Source organism: Natator depressus, chromosome 14 (genome assembly GCF_965152275.1).
Source record: "Natator depressus isolate rNatDep1 chromosome 14, rNatDep2.hap1, whole genome shotgun sequence".
NCBI lineage: Eukaryota > Metazoa > Chordata > Testudines > Cheloniidae > Natator > Natator depressus.
The window spans coordinates 17176056-17201322 of record NC_134247.1 but is presented as its reverse complement, the minus strand read 5'-3'; the positions used below and the strand labels follow the sequence as shown (position 1 = coordinate 17201322).

The 25267-nt window shown below is 49.8% G+C and overlaps 1 protein-coding gene across 1 annotated transcript in view; it reads right to left on the bottom strand.

The window, feature by feature from the left end:
• Window positions 1-1209: 1209 nt before the first annotated feature.
• MGAT5B (alpha-1,6-mannosylglycoprotein 6-beta-N-acetylglucosaminyltransferase B) overlaps window positions 1210-25267 on the bottom strand; it is a 170767-nt gene continuing 146709 nt past the window's right edge. Inside the window, exons 16-18 of the mRNA XM_074971071.1 lie at window positions 7504-7578; window positions 4937-5211; window positions 1210-2437 (exon numbers count right to left, since the gene is read on the bottom strand). Of these exons, the coding sequence (XP_074827172.1) occupies window positions 2239-2437; window positions 4937-5211; window positions 7504-7578 (549 nt within the window). The 3' untranslated portion in view covers window positions 1210-2238. The remainder of the gene's footprint in view (window positions 2438-4936; window positions 5212-7503; window positions 7579-25267) is intronic.

Below are 25267 nucleotides of genomic sequence, written 5' to 3'. Positions count from 1 at the left end.
TAGCACCTCCAGAGGTCCTGGCACTCCGATGGGTGGGCCAGCTGAGGATGGAGACATCCCCTCCCTTTGGACTAGCCCTTGGAGATGGCTGAGCAGCGGGAGGGGAGGACTCTGAAAAGGGGGTGCACACCCTGGGGCCCCCTAAGAGGAGGGCTGGCGGACTCAGCCAGCATTCCTCCTGGGATTCCAGCTACAGCCCAGCCCCTTCATCCCCCACTGGGTGCAGCAGGCAGTCTTGCCGTCCTTTCGCACAGCAGAGCAGGATCACAGCCTGGGCAGGTGCTGGCAGGCAGAGAGAACATGTAGCTTCATCCCCTGAGAGCCCGGCGAGGTGCCCGCATCCCCTGCTGTGAGAACTGAACCTCTCCCTCTCTGACGTGCATCTCACTGCACAGACCCCAATCAGGGTACGGAAGACACAGAGATCCCAAGTTGTCACCCTGGGAAAGCAAGAGAGAGGCCGAGGGGAACGGCAGCCGATCAGCGTCACAAGCTGGAAGGCGGGTGTCCCAGCGCCTCTTCACAAATGGGGTGAACTCCCCCACTAGCTCCAGTGCAGCCCTCCTCCCTAGCCCCGCCCCGGCACCGGGAGAGAGCCCCGCCCCTCACGCTCCACCCCAGCCCCGCGCCGGCACCAGGAGAGAGCCCCCCAGCCTCCACGCAGTGGATTCTGCTCATAGGCAGTAGGGATAATTGCCAGGCTCACTCCGGGAGTGGCTCCCAGTGGAGGGGGTGAGCATTGTGTGCCCCCTCCCCCAGCGGTGAGAGACCAGCAGATTCCTTGGGCAGGGGCCACCCTTTTTGGGGGGATCTCTCAGCTGTGATGCTCCTGCTGCCCAGCTAACCCTCCCCCCCCCACGCACCCCTCCACCCACCCCTCCGCCTGCTGTGCCTGCTCGAACCTGCCAGGGGTCAGGCTGCTCCACACCCCGGTCTCACAGGGGCAGCCCATGCTCCCTGGTGGTGCAGAATGTCTCTGACTGAATGGGAGTTTGTAGGGCTGTTAGCCTGTCTCCCCAGCCCCTAGAGGACTAACACCTCTCCCATGGGCTGTCTTGAGACGGGATCTTAATTCAAACAAAAAACTCACAAAGTAACACAAAACAAAGCTCCTCCCCTGAGCAGCCCTGGCTGCAGGGGTCTTTCCCCTGCACGCTGCCCCTATTCCCGCCCCTTTGCTCCAGGACCAGGCACCAACCTCTCTCCTAGAGTTCCCTTTCCAGCAGCTCTTTCAGACCTTTCTGGAACACACCTGACCCCTTCCCAGCTGGGTCTGATAATGGAACAGGGCTGGCTGGCCCCAGGCCCCCAGCCCCTTAAAGGGGCAGAGCACCCCCCTCCTGGGGATGGTGAGGACTGGCTGCTATAGCCAAGGCCTTCATCTGGGAAACGAGTACAGCTGCAAGAAGAGATGGGGAACCACTTGGTGGGGCTGGGTCAGCTCCCTCCCTTTGAACGTCCCTCTTTGGCCCCAGCTGTGAATGGGTCGATCCCTGCACGCTCTGTTCTGGCACATGAATGCCACAAACATCAACACCCCCCCTGAGCTACCGCACCGGGACGCTTGTCTCTGGTGCTGTGATGTCATGCCCAGAATCCCCGCACTTCTGCAGGGCAGGGGTCCCAAGCTCTAACGAGTGCTAGTGGCGGGAACGGAACAAGAGACGTGCTCCCATCAGCATGTGTAGAACGCCTCCCCCTCCCCTTCCAAAGGCTGGACAGCTGATCCGACTGATAGACTCAAAGGCATCTTTCTAGATGCGTCTGGCACTGGAGCCTTCCAAGATCTGTCACCCCCACGTAAGTATTTCTAAGGAGGTTGTTCCAAATAACTCCTCAGGAAGGACCGGTGGTTGTTTTGCTGCTTTAATTTGATAAAAAATATAAATAAATAAACGAGGACGTTCAAAGAGGATGAAACCCAAACCCAAAGGCTCCTGGTGCCTTGTCCTACTGAAGCGGCTCTGGGCTCCTCTGAAGTCCAGGTGGGCTTGGGTGTGGAAGGAGATGTGTCTCAAGAAAAAAAAATCCAACATGAGCAGATGGTGATTCACGGACGTTTGACTGGCAGACAAAACAACCGACAGAGTCTGACATCCAAAGTCTCGACATGAGTTTCCAAGAAGAGGGAGCTGTCCTGTCCTTCTTGGGTATTGCAGAAGCTTTGAGAAAAAGCTACTTGTTGCGTGTGGCGTGTCACAACACACGCTCTCCGGGCTCTGGGAGCAGGGGGTGGAATCACAAGCAGTCCCTGCACAGCGCCACTTGTCCTTTCCGGTAATCGCGACATGGGCAGAGGCGCCGGTACTTGGTGCTGTAGCCTGCGCAGCTGTACAGCAGCGGTTCCTTCTGAAGGTAGCACTCCTGCACATTTTCAGCCAGTGCTGGGTAGAGGTGGCTCATCTCGGACTCCGTGGTGTCACAGGTAATGCGAAGCCTGGGAAACAAATACCCAAAATTGAATGTTGCTGTGTCCATCTCTGCACCTGCTCTTCAGCGGGTTTCACGTTGGATCAGAATGTGACTTTAGGGAGGGCTGCTACATCTCTGGGGGAGATTTGAACACTGCTCTGTTTACAGAACCTCCCTGCTTCGAATGTCGCTGCAGACCTGTCCCTGCCCCACAATAACACTAAGCTTACGTGATGTATGATTTGCATAGTAAGTGCTTGGAAACTACATGTGGCTACCTGAGCAACCTGAGATCTGTGTGACTCATGCAGCCCAGACGTGAAACCTGTGAGATCATCCCAACCTATGTGTGCAATCCACATGGCCCAAGCAAACCACCCATGGAATCCAAGGGACTGGCACAAGGACACATAATAGGCTCTCTGGGCCACACTGCACTTTCAGACGGCCATGTGCGGCGGCCATTGATTTCAATGGGAGCTGCTCCCATGCATCTGAGAGATTCTAGGCACTTGTGTGACACATGTGAGGCGCATGTATCAGATCCATGTGTGGGTTATTGTGAGAGGAGATTGGCCACAGGGCAGGGAGAGGCCAGTGTGATGGGACACGCCCCCATCCCGCTGACAGAAAGCTAACAAGCGTCTCTGCACTCAGACAGTGCCGAGTAGGCGCACCTGCAGAGCATGCCCTACCTACAAGTGAAGCTGGCCATAGAGCAGCGGGTGAGTTTCCCAAGAGGAGAGGCTGATAGAGACAGCGAGGGAGCCCGGTAGCTGCACCTGACCAGTGACTTGTGCTCGCTTTCCCCCCTGCCTTGTTTAGGGCAGACAGACATTGCAGCCCTGTGCAGTGCTCCGGACGTCTGTTCTTCTCTGATCTAGCTACAGGACACTGATGGAGCAGCACCAGGGACTGGAGGTAACTGGACTCAGAAAGTACCCTGGGAGTGAGCTCAACTCCCCTGGGGAACCGCGAGCTAACCAGGAGGGGAGGTTCCAGATGGGACCCAGGGGCAAGAAACACAAAGAGACGACAGCCAAACCCTGAGAGCTGAGAGCTGGGTTGACTGCAGCCAGCACCAGCAAACTTCTTGGAGTAGCACTAGAGGGAGGAATGGACTGGATGGAACGTGAGATTGTCTTGCTTCCTCCAATCTGTAGGTGGAGCTAGAATGCCGGGGTCTCCTCTGGTCAGCAGCAGAATGCCCCTGGGTATCTCTGCATGCCCAATGGCTCTACCTAATAAACTCCGAGCTGAGCTACTGACTCTGAACAGGTGATTTCATTCGGGGGGGGGGGGGGGGGAAGTAGCGGAGTGAGTGGAATCTGCACTCCTGCTCTAATTTATCATATAAAAATGTCACTAGGACTCAAATTGCCTGCCTGACCGGCGTGACAGAAATGGCAATGCTTGCATTTTAATTGTCCACCGTGCAGCATGGAATCGGGAGGCAGATTTATGCCCTATTAAAATCTTCACTGCCTGTGTGTTCAAAATGGAGTGTTACAGAGAAAGGTATGAAAGGCGGGGGGAGAGGGAAAGGTGCCTGAAAAATCCAACATTTGTTTTGAAGCAGAAGCCCATTCGGGCACAATGCATGCAAGTGACACAAACACAGCAGACTGTGCATGTGGGGTTGTGTACAAAGGGCACTGCAGTGGACCACAGGGAGGTACAGCAAGGGGAGCTGTGTTTGCAAGATTGCAGAAAGTAGCACTGGGAGAACAGAACAACCTCACCTTTCAAAAGGTCAATGAGGGAGTGTTGCCTAGCAGTTAGAATAAGGGCTTGCGAGACAGGATACCTGGGTTCTGTTTTTGGCTCTGCTGCTGGCTTGGTGTGCAGCCTGGGGTAAGCTACGTGGGGTCAGATTCTCCAAGGAGCTCAGTGCCCAGCTGCTCCCATTGTGACATCTAGGGCCAGACTCTCCAAGGAGCTCAGCACCCAACATGCCCACCACATGCTGAGCACTCTCAGAACTTAACGTGAGCCATGTCTGCCCAGTGTGGCACTCTGTCCCCTTCTAGTGCTGGCCAGGCCAACTAGCACTTGATGAGCCTGTGATGGTCCCGGCTAAGAAAGGGGCATCTTTTAGCTCAGATAGTACAGGCTCATGTATAAAGATCCCAAGATCCCAGGTCTGATCCGTGCTGCTGACAACCCATCCAAGGGGTCGGCGTTACGCTTAAATTGGAGCTAAGCCTGGGTGAGGAAGCTGATCTTTTCTCACCGTTCTGGCCTTAGGTCCTAATTTTCAGAGATACGTAGCACCCATGGCTGTCACTGACGTTAGCTGGCCCTGGCCTGTGCAGCTCTGCCAATCAGACCCTTAACCTCTCTGTGCCTCAGTTTACCCATCTGTAATACAGGGATAATAATGGTGCCCTATGATAGAGGAGTGCTTTGAGGCCTAAGAAAAGCATTTTGGGGGCCCTTAAATAGGGGTGCTATAGCAGGACAATGGATTATTATCACCCCACCTTGCAGGGGGGCAAGGTGAAGGTGCGAGAGCCATACTCACTGGAGAAACACGTCCTTCTTGTTGACAAACTCGAAGAATGTTGGCTCGCAGACCAGCCCGTGCTCCTGACAGGTCTCAGTGCAGGCTCGCCCAGCCTCAGACACCCACACCTGCATGGAGCTCATGGGAGGCCAGACATGGGGGGCGCTGCTGCTGTTGTACGACCACACAAGGTGAGTGGCGTTCGGCGACAGGGTGAACGGGCTTGGCGACCTTGGCATAGCATGGCCATTGGGCTTCGCTGGCAGAGGAAGAGAAGCTCCAGCACAGAAATCCTAGTGGGACAGAGAAGGACAGGTCACAGAGTGCCCCACAGAATGGAAACGGTTAAACATCAGGCCGGTCTGAAGGGAATCACTTTCTAGGTTGCAGCTGAGGCTCGCTCTGCTGCCTTGAGCTCAGGTCCCTTCCACCAGCTAGAAGGTAACTCCCGAGGGCCTCCCCAGGCAGCAGCTAGGGCTGCTGAATATATATGACTCCGACTCTGTTACTGACTCCTGCCCTGACCTGGTGGACCTTCCCTGCAGCAGACAGATCAAAGGGCTCTTCCCACACTGCCGAGCTTTGTGAGCAAAGGATCTCAGATGAGAGGCTGTTTCTGCTCCAGCTCTCCCAGGTTCCAGTGCATCCCCTCGCCAGGAGCCAGCTTACAGGGGGCCCAAGGAGCCCATGCGGCAAGGAAGAACGTTCATGGGGAGCCCAGTCCCCAGGGATTTGCTCTGATAAATGCCTACAGACATGCTTAGGATCTGGAGCTAAACTAGGGTCCCAGAGATGAGCGGCCCCCTATTTCCCCTGTTCATTGTGGCAGGGTTCCATACAGAGCATCTCTCTCCTTGTCACCAGGATGTACTGATAACTGCAAAGGAACAAATCCCTGCAGATACGGCGCGACTCCTCACTCGTCTCCACGCAGGCACAGCCCAGACAAGCGGTGGGCAGGGCTGCTATGGTACCTGAATCACAACCACAAGCACCACCTCGCTACCCAGCCCCTGTTCAGGAAAGTCCCAAAGCTGCAATTGGTGGGTGCCACCAGAGGATTAGGGAGAAGCATCCATGGCTCCTGCCAGTACCATGCCGGGCTCCAGCCAGAGGCACTGGCCCTTGACTTTCATGAGTCCTAAATCCCCTCTCAGATTCAGACACCAATAGCCCCCAGGGCTCTAGGCCCTGCCACCAGCTAGCTGACTGCTGACCAGGCTGCTAAAAGTCTGTTCGGCGGCGCAGCGGGGCTAAGGCAGGCTCCCTGCCTGCCCTGGCTTCGCATGGCTCTTAGAAGCAGCGACAGGTTCCTCCAACTCCAGGGCAGCCAGGGGGCTCCACACGCTGCCCCCGCCCCAAGCGCCGGCTCCACCGTTCCCATTGGCTGGGAACCAGAGCCAATGGGAGCTGCAGGGGCAGTGCCTGTGGGCGGAGACAGCCTGCAGAGCTGCCTGGCTGCACCTCCACCTAGGAGCCAGAGGGACATGTCGCTGCTTCCAGGAGCTGCCTGAGGTGAGTGCCGCCCGGAGCCTGTACCCTGAACCCCCTCCCACTTCCCCAGCCCTGAGCCCCCTCCTGCACCCAAACTCTTTTCTGGAGCCCACACGCAGAACTGCCTCCTGCACCCCAATCCTCTGCCCCAGCCTGGAGTCCCCTCCCACACAAACCCCTCATTTCTGGCCCCACCCCAGAGCCCGCACCCTCAGCCAAAACCCTCATCCATTCCCGCACCCCAACCCTCTGCCCTAGCCTGGTGAAAATAAGCGAGTGAGTGAGGGTGAGGGAGAGTGAGTGACGGAGGGAGGGGGGATGGAGTGAGCAGGGGCGGGGACTCAGATAAGGGTCGAGGCATGGATGGGGCCTCATGGAAGGGGCGGGGCAGGGCGCGAGGCAAAGGTGTTCAGTTTTTGGCAATCAGAAAGTTGGCAACCCTAATGAGAGCACACACAATAACCACTGGCTGCAGAGCCACCCAGGGGAGGTCACTGGTGCTTTCAGACCTTGGGATTAAGAAGGGATAGATATCCTGGAATGCTCTGAATGAAGTGATTTAGCAGCGACTGCTCCTCTCAGACAGGCCTTGGGCCTTGACTTGCATGGCGACAATGCAACACCTCCCACGCAGCCCTGCCAAGAGCTCACAGGCTGTGAACCTTGGCAGTGAGGGGATCTCAGAGGTTCCCCCAGGTCTGCAGGAAAGGGGAGTGGGTTCACAGGAGTTTCCTCTCTCCCCGTGTTTTGCTCTGGGATTCATTTTCACTGAGCTCTATTTGTCTTGTTTAGAATGAAACTACTAACGCTTCCCTGGAATCAGGGGCTGAGGAGACTCATTGCAACCCACCACAACCGCCCCACCCCTGGGTCACTCCAGTCCCCCACAACTCCCTCCCTCCCCAGTCAGGTCACTCCAAACCTCAGGCCCTGGCTGGCTGAAAAGTGTTGTGACCCTCCGTGTCCCTTTTGGTGAACCTGCAGTTTGTTGTACATCTTTAAATACAGCCTGCTGGCCATGATGCCTGGCTGGCTGCTTCCCCCAAGAAATGAAGTGGGAAGCCCTGTGGGGTGGGAGAGCGGTCACGGACCTGGTGCTGAATGTAGGCGTGAATCCGCTCCAGCATCCCCTCGCAGGTGTATTCATAGGGTACGTAAGGGTCCACCTGTGGAAAGGAAGCAATAGGACATAGTCACAAGCAGGGAAAGACCGCTCCCTTCCCCTTGGCTTAGGGCTTTCAGCTGCCCACCACTTACAAACCCAGCTCAGAGTGCCTGTGGGAGGAGGAAAGTTACTGGGAGCTCGTACTCACAGACCAGTTTTCCTAATGCCTTTTCATGTTTCCTTTCACAGCAAGACCTCCTGCAACCCATTTCCAGGCCCATCTTTATTGGTGGGAACAGCTAATGTCAGGTGTAAGGTGGGCACACAAACACCAACCAGTGCTCCAAAGACATGGCTTGCAGGTCGCTTGGCTCCCAGCAAGGGACAGCAGCAGTGTGGATAGGGTTACTAATCTCCAGTACTAATTAATCCATTCTTAATCATTCCTCACACTTTGTGCTAGAGCTGTGTAGGACCCAGAACTTCTGTTTCCTGGGAAGTTCCACAATTTCGATATTTGTTTTTTAGTTCTGAATCAGAATGATTTTCAACAATTTTTTGTTTTAGGTCAATCAAAACAAAATATTTCAGTTCTGACTGTTTTATATTATTTATTATTATTATTATCTAATACAAAATAAAATAAAATTTTGGAAAGTCCTTAAAAAAACCAGAATGTTCCATTCCAATAAGTCGCGGTGAAATGTAGTTGAAATCAACATGCTTCCGCAGAAAGTTTAGATTGAGACGAATCAGCAGTTTCTAGCAGGAAAACATCCCACTGGAAAATTTCTGACCCGCTTTACTTTGCACGTCTCTAGCCCCTTTCACTCAAGCATCTTTTCCTGGGAGAGTGGTGCACCACTGAAGCAATCTGCTGTCTGGAGAGACACATGGCCTTGTCTCCAGCTCTGCTACCCCGCCAAAATTTTCTTGGGCACTTTCAGGGATGCTGGCGATCAGCATGTTGGACCTGTCAGAAACGCCAACAGACACATGCAGCCATCTGCTACCAGGAGGCATGTGGATGGATTAGGAACTTGAAAGATAGGAGCCCCAACAACAGACGGGCTCAGCAAAACAAACGGCTCTTTCTGAGACTCCCTCGTTCCTTCCTTTCCCCTCATTCTAGGAGATCAGAACTCAGAATGTGGCAATTAAGAATCAAAAGAAAGCCTGGAGATTACACGTGTGTGGAGTGCTGCCCACACACAGCAAAAGCCCCTACTGTCTGTCTGGTGTACCCACCTGTTGTCTCTTAGCGTAACCTAGGCAGTAAGCATTTTTGACTTTTTGTCATACAGCACTTAGGATGATGGAGCCCTGCTCCCTGGAGGGGGCTCCAGGTGCTACCACAACAATACTTACAATATTTGGAGTTACAATATTTGGAGCTGCTCAAAGTTTGTGTCACAAAAATGGCCTAGATAAAGAAACAAAGACTGTCGACATTATCAAGACGTGCCATGTCTTGCAAAAAAAAAAATTTTTGTGTTTGTTTATCAAAACCTGCATTTTCTTACTGAAAACCGGGTTTTCAACAGTTTGGGGTAAACACAGGATGGAAAACGTCCTGGGACATGGGTTCATCTCAAACACTGCTCAGGTGCAAATGTACCAGCGGGCTTCTCAAACGACCTGCAGAGCACACAAAAGTCTGGCTAGAAGACGAAATCTTTAAAGAGCCACCAAGAGCTGGGTGCCCACTCTGGGCAGGAGATAGGCGCCAGGAGATAGCTCCAGCCAGGACCGCTCTAGGCACCAGCAAAGCAAGCCCGTGACGTGCTTGGGTAGCACAATTCCCGGGGCGGCATTCCGGCCGTCCTTTGTCGTCTGTTAGTTTGTTTGCTTGGGCAGTTCAACTCTCGGAGCTTGAGGCTGCAAAAAACCTAGAGCCGGCCCTGGCTCCAGCAGAGAGACCAGGGTGCCGGCATTACAGAGCATAGGGCCTGGCCTATATGGGAGAGTGCTAACATTGTAAAGAAGAGAGACTGGGGAGACTGGGATATTCCCAGGATTGTAAGAGCAGGGTGACTGGAAAGACCGAAATCTTCAGAGCATTACATAGCACAGCAACGCTGCTATATAGTAAAACACAGGAAATTTGGGGCAGGGGAATGACATGTGAGCTTAGAAAGGGAAGTGCATTCCCTGGGCAGGTACCTCCACATTAATCCAGACATGCAATAACTGACATATTCTGTTATGTTGCACCACCCCCATCCAAACACTGTTGACCAAGTTTTTTTTAAAGTGGGTGGCAGGTGCTCAAGAACTAGGGCCTGTTTGGGTCATAGAAATGTTGCCAGTTATCTGTGTTGTACATGAAATGAGTTAGGCAGGTCTCAGCGCAGTTCCGAGTGCACTGTGTCAATGTGACAAAAACCACCACAACTGTCAGCACTAATCCAACACCTTTGCGGGCAGTCTGAGCAGGGAGGCTAAGGATTCCCTGGGCCTGGAGTCTAAAGCCATCCAGCAGTACGGGTGGTCCGCCTGCGGGTCCCACATGAGGCACGTTGGCATGGATCAGGGTGGAGAAACTTGCATGGCTGCTGTCCATGCCACGTAGGACTTCCAGCTCCAATGCTGCCTCTCTCACCAGCAATAAGTTCACAGAAAAACAATTACATCTCATTTCCCTAGCACTGAATAGGGGCTGCACCTCAACAAAACAACCCCCTGAAGTGGCCTAGCCAAAGTGTTGGGGCGTGGGGGGAAATCCAGGGAAACATTCACACAATTTCAGATGCATTCAAATGCCATCCACCCCCGTTGCAGCCTGAGACACCCCCAGGCACATCCCTGTCCTTTTTTTAAGGGTCCGTCAGCTCAGGGCCTCATGGAACAGGCGCCCCCTGTCAATGTCAGTTCAGTGTGCTTGGGGCCTTTCAGGATTTTTAGCCCAGTCTTTCTATTGCTAGTGGCAAAGATTCTGGGCAGGACCCTGCCCTCTCCATCATCGATGCGCAGAGGAGTTGGGGATACAGGGAGACTATTCTCTACTGCAGTGGTTTTCAACCTTTTTTTCATTTGCAGACCCTTCAAAAATGTTGAATGGAGGTGCAGACCCCTTTGGGAATCTTAGGTAGTCTTTGGACCCCCAGGGGTCCATGGACCACAGGTTCAAAACCACTGCTCTATGGTAATGACCACCTTTCACAGACTCCTTAGACATAGTTTGCGGACGCCAAGGAGTCCGCAGATCACAGGTTGAAAAACCACTGCTCTACTGCATAGGCCACAGAGCAGGATCTCCACCTGGGGTTCAAGACAGCTCTAGCGACAAGCTAGTGTGCTAGGCACAGCACCATGGCCCGAGGGGGTATGATCTGCCAGCTAGGGAGTGGGCCCAACCCATTATTAAATAATGTTTTGTATTCAACTCTCCAGACTGGCAGCATCTGAGTGCTGTCCTGCAAAGAAACCCACAGCAGGAAATTTCAACAGGAAACAAGACCTGCTGCCAATAAAGTATTGAATCCGACCTAGAGACTCCGAGCCTATCACCTGCCACCTCCTAGTGCAAACGCCTCCCCAGCAGCCAGGCTAGCACTGTTTTGGGACAGGGTTTCCTGCTGAGTTAGTGACCACAGCTGAGTGGGACAGAACTCCTGAAGGTAATAATCCATTGATGGCAGCAGAGCTAAGCTTGGTGGGTCCAGGTCTGGACCATGTGCTGGTGTTGGGGGCAGGAGCAGAGTCTAGCAGCAGGAACTCTGATTGGCTCTGCTCTCCAGGCCTCTGCAAACCTGCTTCGCTATAGGGTCCAGTGTGCCCACTAGCGCTGATGAGGAAGGGATTAAGAAGGTAGGTGGGACGCAGAGGGAGAGACAAAGGAGCACCAGTGAAATATCCCAAAGGGTGAATAATCTTTGTGTCTTGTTTCCAGTTTTGCAAGCAATACATCATTTCCCCTCTGCTCCACCTCCCCACCCCCTTCACCAAGCCCCAGAGGGGAAAAATGCCTAATGGAGTCTCAATGGAGATTTAACATTTGGAGCTTAAGCTTTATTGCACCACAAAAGACACGCTATATGTAAAACAGGGCCTCTGCTGAGACCGATTAGCATTTAAATGGAAGCTATGATTAGCAATAAAAGTGAGCAGGACTAAAGAAATAGCGGGTGGGAGAGAGCAGGAGGCTCTAGACATTAGGGCGCACAGGAATAAAGGGTTTGCCGTGCAACTCTGGAATGAGACCAGGCGCAATGAAATTACTGAACAACGATAGCCCTGCAGCTGGCACCTTGCCCGCCTCACCATGACTAATGCAGTCAACAGCACAGACACTTGAACCTGCTTTGCTGATCTTCCCATATCGCATTGAATCCCACTTTGTCCCACTGAGTCACTTTTCTCATTATCCCTCCGTTCTTCATCTGCTGTGGCTTGCAGTTTGACTTCTTCCTATTTGTTTTCTGGCCCTGATTAGCATTGCCCTAAACCCCACCAGCCCCCACATCAGCTTGGCCTGTCTCTGCCTAAAATCCAAAGGGACGGCATCTAATAGTTATCATTAGCGGTAGATGACGCATGACAGAACACGTCAATGGAGAAGTCAGAGACGTGCAGCGCGATGTCATGTCACACCATCCCCAGGGGTGTCCCAGAGGTGACCAAGGCACTGGGCCTAGGAATGACTGCAATAAAGCATGGCTTTATATTTTAGCTGGGAGCAGACTAATGGATGAGAGAAGTAGCCATCTCTTGTGGAGAGGAAGGGATGGGAAGAATGGAGTCCCTGAGGTGACTTCCATTGGCTCTGAAACGAGGTCACAGTGGTGCTGAGAGGCTCCATGCTTCGTGCTGATGGAAATATTTCTTTTGAAACATTTTTTTAATGAAACATTTTCATTTTCCTTAAAAACGGTCAGAAACCATTTCCCAGCAAGCTCCACCCACACTCTGGCCAAGATCCGCCTTCCTAAGACCCTGCCCCCCTGACCATAAGCCACCTGTGTTTTAAAGCCACCTCTGCAATTCTTTACTTTCTCTGGTTTGTGACGCTTTAACCTGGGCCTGGAAAGATCATTTCCCTCTCTGCTGCTATTTAGTGGTATATGCGGTGGCAGAGTATATTTTTTCTTTACAATGTTTAATGGTGGTTAGAGCTGGTGAAAGGTGCCACAGCTCAGGAGATGGCAGGCCTCTGTCTACATGTGTCAAGTTGGAGGCAGTGTCAGCTTCCCCCGTACCCTCCTCTGCCAATGTGCCTCAACCCTGACTTAGAGGAAGCTCCTCTAGGAGCAAGAAGGACGTTCAGTCTTCATGGTCAGTTTAGCCCTTTGTCTCTCTGTGGGAGATGACCAATTTAAGTGCGGTTTTGGGGTGGACATTTTGTGACAAAGACAGGTGCCTAATAAGAATTGGGCTGAAACCCACCAAACATTCATTTCACGCAGACCACTGAACAGGTCAGTTATTACAGATCTGGGGCCAGGTTTGAATGGGTGATCCAGAGATTTTTTTTTTAAATAAAAAGACTCTCCTCTCCCATTAGTGATTCTCTGAACAAGCCAGTGCCCTTGTTTGGTGATTCTGATGGAGTGGAAGCAAACTTTGCTTTAGTCTTGTTCATACACCATCCAGCACAATAGCAATGGTGCCTAGAAACTACAGTGACAGGCACATTGTAACAGTGTAACACTACTGCAAAAAAAGCAAACAGCATTCTGGGATGTATTAGCAGGAGTGTTGTAAGCAAGACTCGAGAAGTAATTCTGCTGCTCTACTCCACGCTGATTAGGCCTCAGCTGGAGTATTGTGTCCAGTTCTGGGCACCACATTTCACAAAATATGTGGATAAGCTGGAGAAAGTCCAGAAAAGAGCAACAAAAATGATTAAAGGTCTAAAAAACATGACCTTTGAGGGAAGATTGAAAAAACTGGGTTTGTTTAGTCTGGAGAAGAGAAGACTGAGAGGGGACATGATAATAGTTCTCAAGTACATAAAAGGTTGTTACAAGGAGGAGGGAGAAAAAATTTTCTCCTTAACCTCTGAGGAGAGGACAAGGAGCAATGGGCTTAAATTGTAGCAAGAGTGGTTTAGGTCAGACATTAGGAGAAACTTTCTAAAGGTCAGGGTAGTTAAGCACTTGAACAAATTACCTAGGGAGGTTGTGGTTTTTAAGAGCAGGTTAGACAAACACCTGTCAGGGAAGGTCTAGATAATACTTAGTCCTGCCATGAGTGCAGGGGACTGGACTAGATAACCTCTCGAGATCCCTTCCAGTTCTATGATTCTATGATTAGGGATAGATAGATAGATAGATTAGATAGATAGATCATAAGACTAATGGAGATGGGAATTAAAAAGTTAGGGATGGCCCAGGTAATTCAAAATTTGTGTAACAAAGAGATTCCATGAGTCAATTCCCTCCCACCACACATACCTAATCCTAATAAGCAGAAAACATTCAGCCACCTAGATTCTGGGTCTTTGCAGTCAGTCTAATACCCAGGGCTGTGAAGCAGGAAGAAGCTTTTGGCAGAGTGTGGATGCTGGGATAAAGCAAATGTATTTTCAGCAGCTCTGAGTCAGTGTGATTTCAGACACACTGCCCCCGTGTTCTGTCTGCTATTTATACACAGCATTCAGCTTCTTCTCTCTGGATTGGCACTATCATTTAAATGAATGGCATATTTTTAGCATGGATTATGAAACACTGCTGTCCTTATGGAGGATTCTTTCTACTTTCGCTTTTAATCAGTAGAGTATTGGCAGAGGAATGATGTAAAGCCATCCCTGTTTCCTTGAACAGTTACCCTCACATCCTGAAATTTACAACTACGCACTGGAAAATCACAGCCACTGCCTGAAACTGATAACTGTCCACCACTTTCTGTTAATGTATTTCTTGCTTTGTGCACAGGTACTCTTATCACAGTACTCTCTCTCATCACCTTTCTTTAATGGTTGCTCAGATACTACAGTGATGAGGATAGATAGATTCATTCTCCACACATGGGCGATGCTGCTTACTGACTCCCTTGTAGGACAGGCAACAATGTCTCCACTGTGAGCAACACTGCAACTCTTACAGTGCTGCACACTTATTCCTGGAAGGACGTACTTCCTGGAAGGAACTTTCAGCCCTGGACACATTGATTTTCTGGAGCTCATAGGCCATTCCTGACTGTGACCCTAATAGCATCCCACTGCCAGAGGGCTAGAAGCTGCCTGGTAAGTAGCAGTGTGTCTCAGCTGGCCTGACCAGCTTAGTGTATCACCCCAACTCACTGTTGTCATAATCTGTATCAAAACGATGTCATGTAAAGTATCCTATGCGAACTGGTAATGCATTGGCCATTAATATTATGGTGTGGTGCGCATGTTGGGGTGATATATGAAAAATTCGAAATATGTGCTGGACATATGGTCTTAAAATGCGATTGGCAGGAAGGGCTTAAACCCCCCCCCACCTTAGACAAAGGAATGTGGTCCCCCCTACTTGAATGTGCCTCCAATGTAGGTTGAACAAAGACATACAATAAAGGTACATGTACATAAAAGGTAAACAAAGCCATCAAACAAGGGAGTGGGGGAGATAACCACTTAACTAATTGGACTGGGAGGGAGAGACTGCAAAAATTAACATGGCATCATTTCCCTGCTGGACACAGCAAGCTGAGCCCCCAGGAGGGCTTCCTGATGCTGAAAACAAAGATTAACTTTGATGATATAAGCAGGGAGAAAAAGTCATTTGGGTCTCCTTCAGCTGAAGAGAAAAAAAAACCGCTACTGCTTCGAGCTTTGTGTTAGATCCTGGCTAAGAACTGGCCGGCCATGCTGGAAAAGCAACTGGGGTGATAAAACTACTTTGAACAAAAGATTCTAGTTTGTTAGGGTAGGTTTAGTCTTAGAAGCATAATTTTACCTTTGTTTGTTTGTTTGTAACCATTTCTATCCCAATTCCTTCTACTTGGTATCACTTCAATACCTGTTCTGTCTTAATAAACGTAATCTTGTTTTTATCACACAATCATCTCGGTGTAGCGTTTCAAACTGAAAGGTAAAATCCTTAGTCTCTTTTAAGGAGCAGCAAAGCGGGCTGTTGGTGTATCAGGGCTCTGAGCCAAAGTGCACATCACAGAAGCACCCAAGATTACAGGGCAGGCAGTGACACAACCCCTTATTGGTCTGGGTGAACCCCCAAAGCATCACACTGACCCAGTCTTCCAGAGGGGAATTGCCTAAGTGGGTAAAAATGGGATGGCAGGGGAGATGCAGCAGGGCACTTGGGCAGTACTCCTCCCCTGGCCCAGATGCACGTCTCCAGAGCGGGACGCACCTTCAGTAAATAGGTCCCAAACTAAGAGATGCCTACATTATTTTTTTCTGAAAATGCTGTTCCTTCGTTTCACCAACAGTAAATCTCAGAATTATTTGTCTCCTTTTGAAGTACTTATCAAACCAAAACTCAAAAGGCTCAGCCTGGAGAGAAGATATCTCTAAGCAACTTCCTGCCATAAATATCTCAGCGAGACTGGAAATTACACCCATTATATCTAATTACAGGTGTGCACGGTAATCAGTTTCGACATAATGACAGGCGCTGATCCTGCCTATGAATTATTGAGCTCGCCCTGACTTGGGAACTTGGATAAAAGGATTTGATGGGCACTTCTGAGCGTTCTTTAAATAGTAGATCCTTTCGCAGAGCAAATTGCAATTGCCTGTTTCACTCTTTACCAGCAGAATGCTGTGAATTGTCCTCCATTTTGCCTGACACAGATTTAAGGGCAGATTCCCCCCCCCCCCTTTTAATCCTGGCATTGCCAAGGAAGTTCAGTTTATTCCTATTCATTATTTGTATTACAGCAGCACCAGAGATGCCCCCAACAAGATCAGGGCCTCATTGTGTGAAGCATTGTATAGACAGTCCCTGCTTACAAAAGCTCATAACCTAAAAGAGAGGTTGTAACGGGTGGATGAAACAAGTCTGTGGTAGGTTGGGGCAGGGAGAAGTTGGGTAACACATAATCCCTCTCCTTTTTCATGTATCCTTAGTAAGGTATTGAGAAGGGTAAGGGATTATTAATGGGATACAGAACCTTTTCCTTGTACTGTAGGTTGATAGTTGGAATCTGTCCAGGCTAATTCTGGCTAGTTGTTTGGTGGCCGTGTTAAATGAGTTGGATAGTTTTTCATTCCAGATCCCAGTGACAAGTGTCCACATCACGCACACAAAAATCACCAAGGGAACTAAATGTGTCAGTCCCCACCGAGCGGCAAAGTCTTAGAAGGGCCGGGAGGTGGTTCCTCTGTATCTGAACTACGGCACAGTGTTCAGGCTAGCTAGCCCTGATACAGTATGCTTGCTGCAGTTCGTGCCGCAGGAATTCTCGTTGATTTCCTCCTGGGGATCTCGGATGCTGCATGGTCCCTCCACGTCCCACTAGGGCACAATCTAGCCCTAAGTCTCTACTCCTGCCTGCCTGTACCCAGAGTCTTCTCCTCCTTCACAGGGAGCTGTCACTCTCGTGGCAGCCAATGTTCCCGTTGTGACCAACATCACCAACAGCGTGGCTGTCAACAGGAGGCCAGGCCTGTCATATTTTAATTAAACAATTATCTTCAAGAAATTGGCACTCTGCTGTGGTCCCAGCCACACAATCAGAATTAGAAGCAGAAGGGAAAAAAAGACAAGAGAGCGAGTGCAAACAACCCTGAAGAAAGATGGATAACAGACGGGACACCAGAGCTGGTGCAGAGGGGACGAGTGTTTTGATCACAGAGTTAAGGGTGAGCAGAGAAGATGTGGTGGCAATGGGAGAAGGAGGCGGTGGGGGGGGACGGGGGACGTGAGCAGCGGCGAAGGTGAACAATCAGAACAGCGGTAGGAGAGGAGGAAATGCAGTGAGCAGGGAAACACTGCCCTCACAGAACATCTCTCCCCCAGTCCAGGCCTCGTTTCTCACTACCAGGCATGGAACAGATGATGAAGTGTTAACAGAAGAGGCATCAAAAATCACCAGCAAGAGTTACTGTGACAGGTGGCACAAGAGGCTAAAGAGGGAATAAGATTTCTTAGCTCTGCTTGGGATGAGATGCAAATCTGCTCAGCTATAAAGAAGGATGAGTGGGAGGGTGGGGACGAGGAGAGAAGACAGAGACCCGAGTGTAGCAGAGAGAGCCTAGAGCATTAGGCCTGATGCAAGACTTGAAGCCTGAACTGTGAACCAAAGTCAGGGCATGCAATTTCAGTGTCTTGGCACAGGTCCTGCTGGCACTGCTAAAACACACCGAATATGTAAACACATTCCAGCAGGCTGGCACAAGTACACCCCAACCTAGCACAGGATAAGATGGTTTGACAGAAGTGATGAACAGAGATATTTTGTCAGAAACATCAGGAGTAAAGTACCCAGACAGAAGTGGTGAACAGGAATATTTTGTCTGAAACAACAGGAGAAAGGAATGAGAGGAGGTAGCAAACATATCACGAAACACGGAAGCTGGCATGCCGGTTGTTTAGCCCAGGTTGTTTGTCTTAGTCTATAAATCTTGGGACACCTCGCCTTAACCCTTTGTCTGGCCTAAGGGGCAGCAGAAAGACCTGCTGCTGACTGAGCTGGTCCATTGTGACGGGCACATGTGTGTTAGTGTACCTACAGCCACTAAGCAGGGGTGCTAATACGGTGCTTAGTCGACAATAAACCCGGCCGAGCAGCTTCGCCACTGAACCGAGACTGTGGTTTTTCTGGGCAGGTTCTATTGGGGTCCGCTGAGCCAGCCACATGTGCAGAGCTGGGACAGCACGCGGCGAGAACTCCCACGCAAGCCACACCGACAACACTGAGGAGGTCCTAGAACCAAATCCCATTGACTGGACACATTACCTGCCCTGCTGTCTGGGGGCAAGGGTCTCTCCATTTCCCCATTACAAGAGAGGGGAGTGAATGGACCATAAGGCAGGGAAAGGTAGGTGCAGCATGGATGGAAGTAACCCATGAAATGAGTCTATGAATCTAGCCCATGCTTAGATGGCCAAGGTGGTGAGTCCATCATAATAAATCCACCTTTAAAGATTTTTACTGCAGTAGAGTGAGGTGTGAGTGTGTGAAAGGGTCATACGGAGCCACGTGGCTGGGACACTCTTGGAAACCTCGCCACAGATGCGACAGAGCCAACCCTACCTGTAGCACATGACCTGAGAGGAGGGAGAGGTGGCGCTCCATGCTGAATGAGGAGTCACCAATTGCCAGATGTGCATGTCCCCTTGCTTAGTGGTGCTGTACCCCCAGCACCAACAACATACAGTCACACCGCCCTGGTTTCACCCCACTCTGCAACAGCACAACACCTCCATCACTCACCATCGCTGCGCAGGATGCAGTGGTGTGCCCAGGCTCATGGGGACAGAAGACAGGAGCCCCAACTCATCCCTGTGCAAGTGTGGAGCCCAGTGCCAGGACACTGCCCCCCCCTCCAGATCCTGGGGCTGCTGGCAGCCAGCTCAGCACCTGGCAGCTCTGACTTATATGGCCACTGTGGGCTTTGCAGCAGCTGGGAAACAGCTGAGGTTTAGAATTTCCCCAGCCACGATTCCCCCATTCCTGGCACGGGCCTCCCCAGTGCACCTCGGAATGCCCCCTTTGCTGGGGGTGCTCGCCAGTGAGCGAAGAGCCAAGGGAACCAGCCCCAGGATCCCTTCGCGCTGAAGGTGCAAAGGGGCAGCAGAACAATGGTGAATGGAGCCCACTGTTGTCAGATGGAGCATTTAGAATCCCAGGTAGGTCCCTGAGGAATAAATGTAGAGATGGGATTTCTCTGCGGGGGGCTGAGTCTCCGAGAGGAATCGCAGCGGCAAAGGGAATATTAAATCTCTCACTCAGAATAATAATAATAAAAATCCAAACATCATCAGACAAATAAATAGAAAATAACACAATTGCCTAACAGTGTGTAACAGCAGACTGGAGAGATTTTAACCAGCTATTTTCACTGCAATGCTTAATATGCCACTCTCCCAAGCATAGCCTGAAATATATAATTTTTCATTATATTCCTGTATGTTTGACTTTAATATAATGAAGCTTTCTCCCTTCATTACACCGGAATACTGGCTCTATTATATTGCTTATGTGGGAACTATTTTTGACAATGTAAAAGCTGAAGCCCAAGAAAATGACCTCAAATGAAAACCTCTTTCCTTGTCTCGCCTCTAAACTCCATGTAACAGCTGTAATTCATCACCAGGACAATTCTTCCAGCGTCACATTTCCTGGTGGGCTGTAATTTGTCTCCTTGCTTTTCGCTCTCTTTTTGGCTACCTGTGACTGCCCACTGATTTGCTTGCCTGAGTTTATGGTGTTTGATGCCGCCTCTATTTGAGTTTTTATTATAAATAGGTCAGGAATCCTTGGTAACAATAAGCACCGGGGAAAACAAGAAATTGCTAAGCATGTTACACAAAAAGTGCATCCATGACTTGTTACAGATGCTTCTGAATGCTGCAGTGCTGAGCCTGGGAGAAGGGGACGGTACTTTCCTTCTGAAACCGCACACAACTTGCCTGAAATGGGGCTTTGTCACAAACCGAGCCAAGGCTCAAGCTAAAATTCAAACACCTGTCCAGAGAACAAAGGTCCATTTTCCAGCAAATGTAAACAACTTCATGGCTTTGGAATGAGGTTGCCATCTGAATCTCAAATAATTTATTTGATGTGGGGGGGACATGCATAGCCACATGCATAAAAAGTCCGGCTGTCACCAGGGCTTCATCCTAGGGCTTGGCTACCAAATGACCAACACAGTAGGTGTCCTTCTAGAATGATGCTGCATATGTTCTTCCTGTAATATTCTGGCACCATGGATTGCCTTATTTACTTGCATGCGAGAACTTGTCGGCAGCAGCTACACTTAAGTGTGATTGGTCATAGTGAGACCCAGACAGTGAGAACAAACTTTACTGGCGATATGCTTGGTATCTAAAAAGAACTCCATCACATATAACATTTCTTCAAGACTTAGCTCCAGTACATTCAGCTAAACAGATCTAATAGCACTCTCCAGACACTTTCTAATGAAACTCTCGGAGTTGTGACACAGTTACCCTAAGCCACCTTCTCTCTTTCTTCTCTCCCTCTTCCCTCCCATGGGATTTTGTTTTCTCTTCCTGCTGCATAAAACATTATTTTAAAGACAAAATACCAGGGGAAATCTTGCAGCAAAAGCCCATAATAAGGCTTTTATGCTAGGTCAATTTTTAGGCCTAATTGCCTTGACAGCATCTCTAATAAACCAGCCCTTAAAAAAAGGGGGGGAAGTTGCTGTGAGTTACTTTACATTCTCTCCCTGTTCCCAGAGAGGTTATATACATCTTTTAAAAGGAGCTCTAACCTGGTAAGGGATTAGCCCAAGAAGACATGTCCCAGTGGAAAAAAACCCACCAGTCTCCTCCAGAGTCACTGCACGTTTTAAATAAAATTGTGACAGCTGAGCTGTAGTTTTTCCTCTTTTAAAGCAAATGCCGTTCAATTCAACACCCACCGAGGGCAATGGGAGTCTTGCAATGAGCTGTGGATCAGACCCTCAGTGCTGGTGAAAGACTGATAGCACCCAGATAGCCCCGAAGGTCTCTCTCAACGGAACAGATTCGGGTCAAGTCATGTCAGGACCAGCTTACCCATAATGCCTTGCCAATGTGCCTCACTCCAGCAATGGGGGTTGGTCTCAGAGCCCAAGCTCCAGCCTGAGCAGGAACAACTACACCAGCCAATAGGTGGAGTGTGGGCCAAATCTGGATCAGCAGACGCTTTTGAACAGACCCTGAAATCTTTATATTTACTTATTATTATAATTGGGTTTTTTTATTATTATTTTCCCTGGAGTCTGGATCTTGACCGTACCTTGACCAAGAAATTTGGACCTTAACAAAAAATAATGGACTACCTCTGATCTACACTGATATTTGTAGCCCCATAATGCGAGCCCCATGAGCTTGTGGCAGTTGACCTGGGCTGTGAGACTTGGTGCTACAGGGATATTTTTGCAGTGTAGAAGTATCCTTAGGAATTCAGGAGCCTAAATCCCATTGGCTTCCAGTGAGACTGCCTAACCCACATTTGAAAATGGGACTTAGACTCCTAAGCCTCTTAGGTACTTCTGAAAATGTTGCCCAGAATCTTTATCTTAAATGAGTGCGTGTGCATGTGTGACGGGATTCCAATGAGCCCAGCAAAAGCCTTTTATGAGGAACCTTTGTGCACCCAAAACTTCTCCTGCAGTCACCTGCTACAGGACCAAATCCCATTCTCGTTTACACCAAAATCAATCCAGAGTCACTCTGCTGACTTCACTGAAGTTACTTCAGATTTACAACGGTCTAAATGAGAGGAGAAGTGAGCCCAGCTTTGAAGTTGGGACAAGTAATTTATTCATCTGTTTGAAGAGATAGTATTGTGTGAGCAGCACAAGGCTTTTGTCTTTCTTCTTTGTTTCCCCTTGCAGAGCTGGGAGTCCGTTAATACTCATTAAGGTGCGAGACGAAGAGTACTAGTTTATGCTTTCTTCAAACAGTTCTGCAAAGGGACCCAAGTCCTGACCTGCAGCACCAACTGCTATTCCAATCTGAGGCCATGTGCCTCTCTGCCACTACCTGAATCCCTGCCCTGCAGCACCGTCTGCTAGTCAAGTCTTGGGTCCCACACAGCTCTGCCACTCCATGTGAATCCTGAGCCATGGCACCATGGACCTATCCTGGTCTTGAGCTTCCCTCAAACAGAAACGGAGGCCAGAGCAGGCAGCGGCTTTGTAATACACACTAGGATGAAAGACTAATAAACTCAATGCCAGTTGTGACTTTAGTGGGGATTGGCATCCATGGGTCTGCTTCTGTGTTGTCCTGCACCTTGTGTCGTCATTTACTCCAGTACAAACTGAGTGCAAAATAGGTGCCCAATCAGGGTGGCAGCATTTTACACTCACCGGGCACTGGAGTAAATAACTGCACACAGTGCTGGGCACTAGAGAATCCATGTTCCAAAAGGTGAAAGGCTAATGCACTCACCCCCTCTGGCAGCTGATTGAGTGGGCCCAAAAAGGAGAGAATAGACATTGTCCCATTTTATTTCTGGAGAGAGGTGGAGCTGCTGGCATTGCTGGGTGGAGATCTGATAACTTTCTTTTTTTTTTTTTTTACACCCCTAGTTTTTTGCTGATTTTACACTGCTGATGGAAAGACGTGACCTCCATTAATTCATCTTGTAACATGCAGAGGATGTGACATATGTGCCCTTTAAACACCAGCTCGGCAGCTGAGACCCTCTCTCTTTGGGAACATTTCAGCAGCGCAGATGGAACAGAGACGGTCAATGCGGCTCACTTCAGTTTTTGTCGACAGCTGACAGGAAGCCCAGTGTCAGGGACATAATTATTGAAAATTTAATTTTAATTGAGATGCACCTAATGACGAATAATTGTATATGGTGGTTTGATACATTCTTTGCAATATTTTGGAGGAGAAGAGATGAGATGAGATCAAAACAAACTACAGCTCGCGAGTGCCCGTAACTGACACCAAAGATCCCACACCTAACAAGCTGCTGTCATATGGGGAGAGCTCGGGTACGAGCCCTAATAGTGTCACAGATTGTCAGCTCTGGTGCTCTGCTGCCTTTCAAAGAAATGCCACTTGGGAGTGCTATCCTTCAAGAGCACTGAATACATGGCAGCACCTGGTGCTGCTGTTTGGAAAGCAGATGGTTTATCAAGTTCCCAAGGGCACTGGAACATCAGTCTGTTAGATGTTCTATCATCTAGAGCCACAACAAAAGATTCGTTTCTATTCCCTAGAGAAGCCAGACCCAGGACCTTCCCCAATACTTAGAGGAAAGCCCCAGTGGCATTTCCTACTGGCTACTTTAGATGGCACATGATCTACTCTCTTTCTTTCCATACCCACCTCATTCTTGCAATCCCTTGTTCAGTCTTTCCTCGTACTGTAAAAACACCACGCCACTGAGCAGCAGCAAAATCACAAAGGCCCTTCTTGATTTATCTATGCCCTCTTCTTTAGAGCCCAATTTCCGGCTTGGAAAGGCACAGGCCAGTATTCCCATTGTCTCTCCTGCATGGTGGGAGGGACACAGGGCTGTTCTCACTGCTCGGGAGGGAGGGGAGGCTAGGCAAGCATTCCCACTGTCTTTGCTGCACCACTGGGGAGATCTTCACAAGAGTGGGAGGCCGGGTGAAATTTGCTGCCAGTGGTCAGAAAAGGCCACAGCTTAGTCCAGCTGCTTCCTATGGACCCTTCCCATTCGGCCCCATGCCTTGACCAATCAGCCGAGGGTCATACCATACTGTGTATACAGCCAATGGAGCTCAGTAAAGGAAGCCATCACCAGCTGCTCCTGAATTTGTGCAGGCTGCTCCCGGCAAAGGCTACCCCAACCCACCATAAGGCAGATAGGAACAGTTTCCTTCCTGGTGGGTTACTTCTACATTGGCCTCAGCAGCTGAGGAATCCTCTGCTTGTGTCTGCAGGCTGCTGGGGCTGAAGACTCCATTGCCAGAGGGTCACCAGGCAGGCACCAGAGGAATGATTTAGAAATGTAATTCTATAATAGGAAACTGAGGACCAGATCCTTAGTTGGTGCAAGTTAATAGTGTAGCTTCATTGACTTCCGTGGAGCTATGCTACCTGACACCAGCTAAGGATCTGGCCCTGAGTATTGATCACTCAGTAGTGACTAGTCAGTACGGCGATCGGGGTTTGGCTAGTGTGGTGGGCTGTTCACCCCACACCAGCCCTGCAGGGGCTAAGGTGGGGCAGATCAGGCCAATTAACGTTACAGGTGGAGAATCTGCTTGATTAAAAATGACTAATGGCTGATCAAGCCCAGCTGGGGGAGATGCTGCCCAAGATATCGAGCCAGGAAGTTTGCAGCAGAAAGGGCTGCAGTGTGGAAGACGGCAGTCATGCTCCAGGCTTAGAGAGAAGAAAAGCAGCAACCCCAGGAGAAGGAGGAGCCATGGAATCCTGGCCCTGAAGGATGGGCTTAACTAGAAGGGGGAAGAAGAAAGCCTGCGGGCAGCAGAGTAGGAGGTCCAGGGAAAGAGCAGCAAATTTGAGCAGCCTAATTTGATGGATCTCCAACAAGAAACTGCAGAACTGGAATTAATTTGCAACTGGACACCATCAAATTAGGTCTGAATAAAGACTGGGAGTGGATGGGTCTCTACAAAAACTAACTTCCCCCTGCTGATACTCACACCTTCTTGTCAACTGTTTGAAATGGGCCACCTTGATTACACTGGCCTCATTAGCACTACAAAAGTGATTTTTCCTCCCTTGGTATTCACTCCTTCTTGTCAACTGTTGAGAATAGCCCACTTCCACCTTAACTGAATTGGTTCATTAGCACTGACCCTCCCCGCCACTTGGTAAGGCAACTCCCATCTTTTCATGTGCTGTGTATTTATACCTCTCTACTGCATTTTCCACTCCATGCATCTGATGAAGTGTGTTTTAGCCCACAAAAGCTTATGCCCAAATAAATTTGTTAGTCTCTAAGATGTCACAAGGACTCCTCGTTGTTTTTACCCAAGGAGTGTTACTGAATTAGGAATTTAAACAGTTTGCAATTTAGGGATATTTTTTAATCTGGTAATTCACTTTCTAGTGAGCGATTTCCCCTGGGGGAATGGACGTAGCTATGGAGACGGCTATGCACTACAGAACGAGCCCCCAGATCAATTGCCACTCATGCTGAGTAACAATTAAAGAGTGTTTCCATGTGAT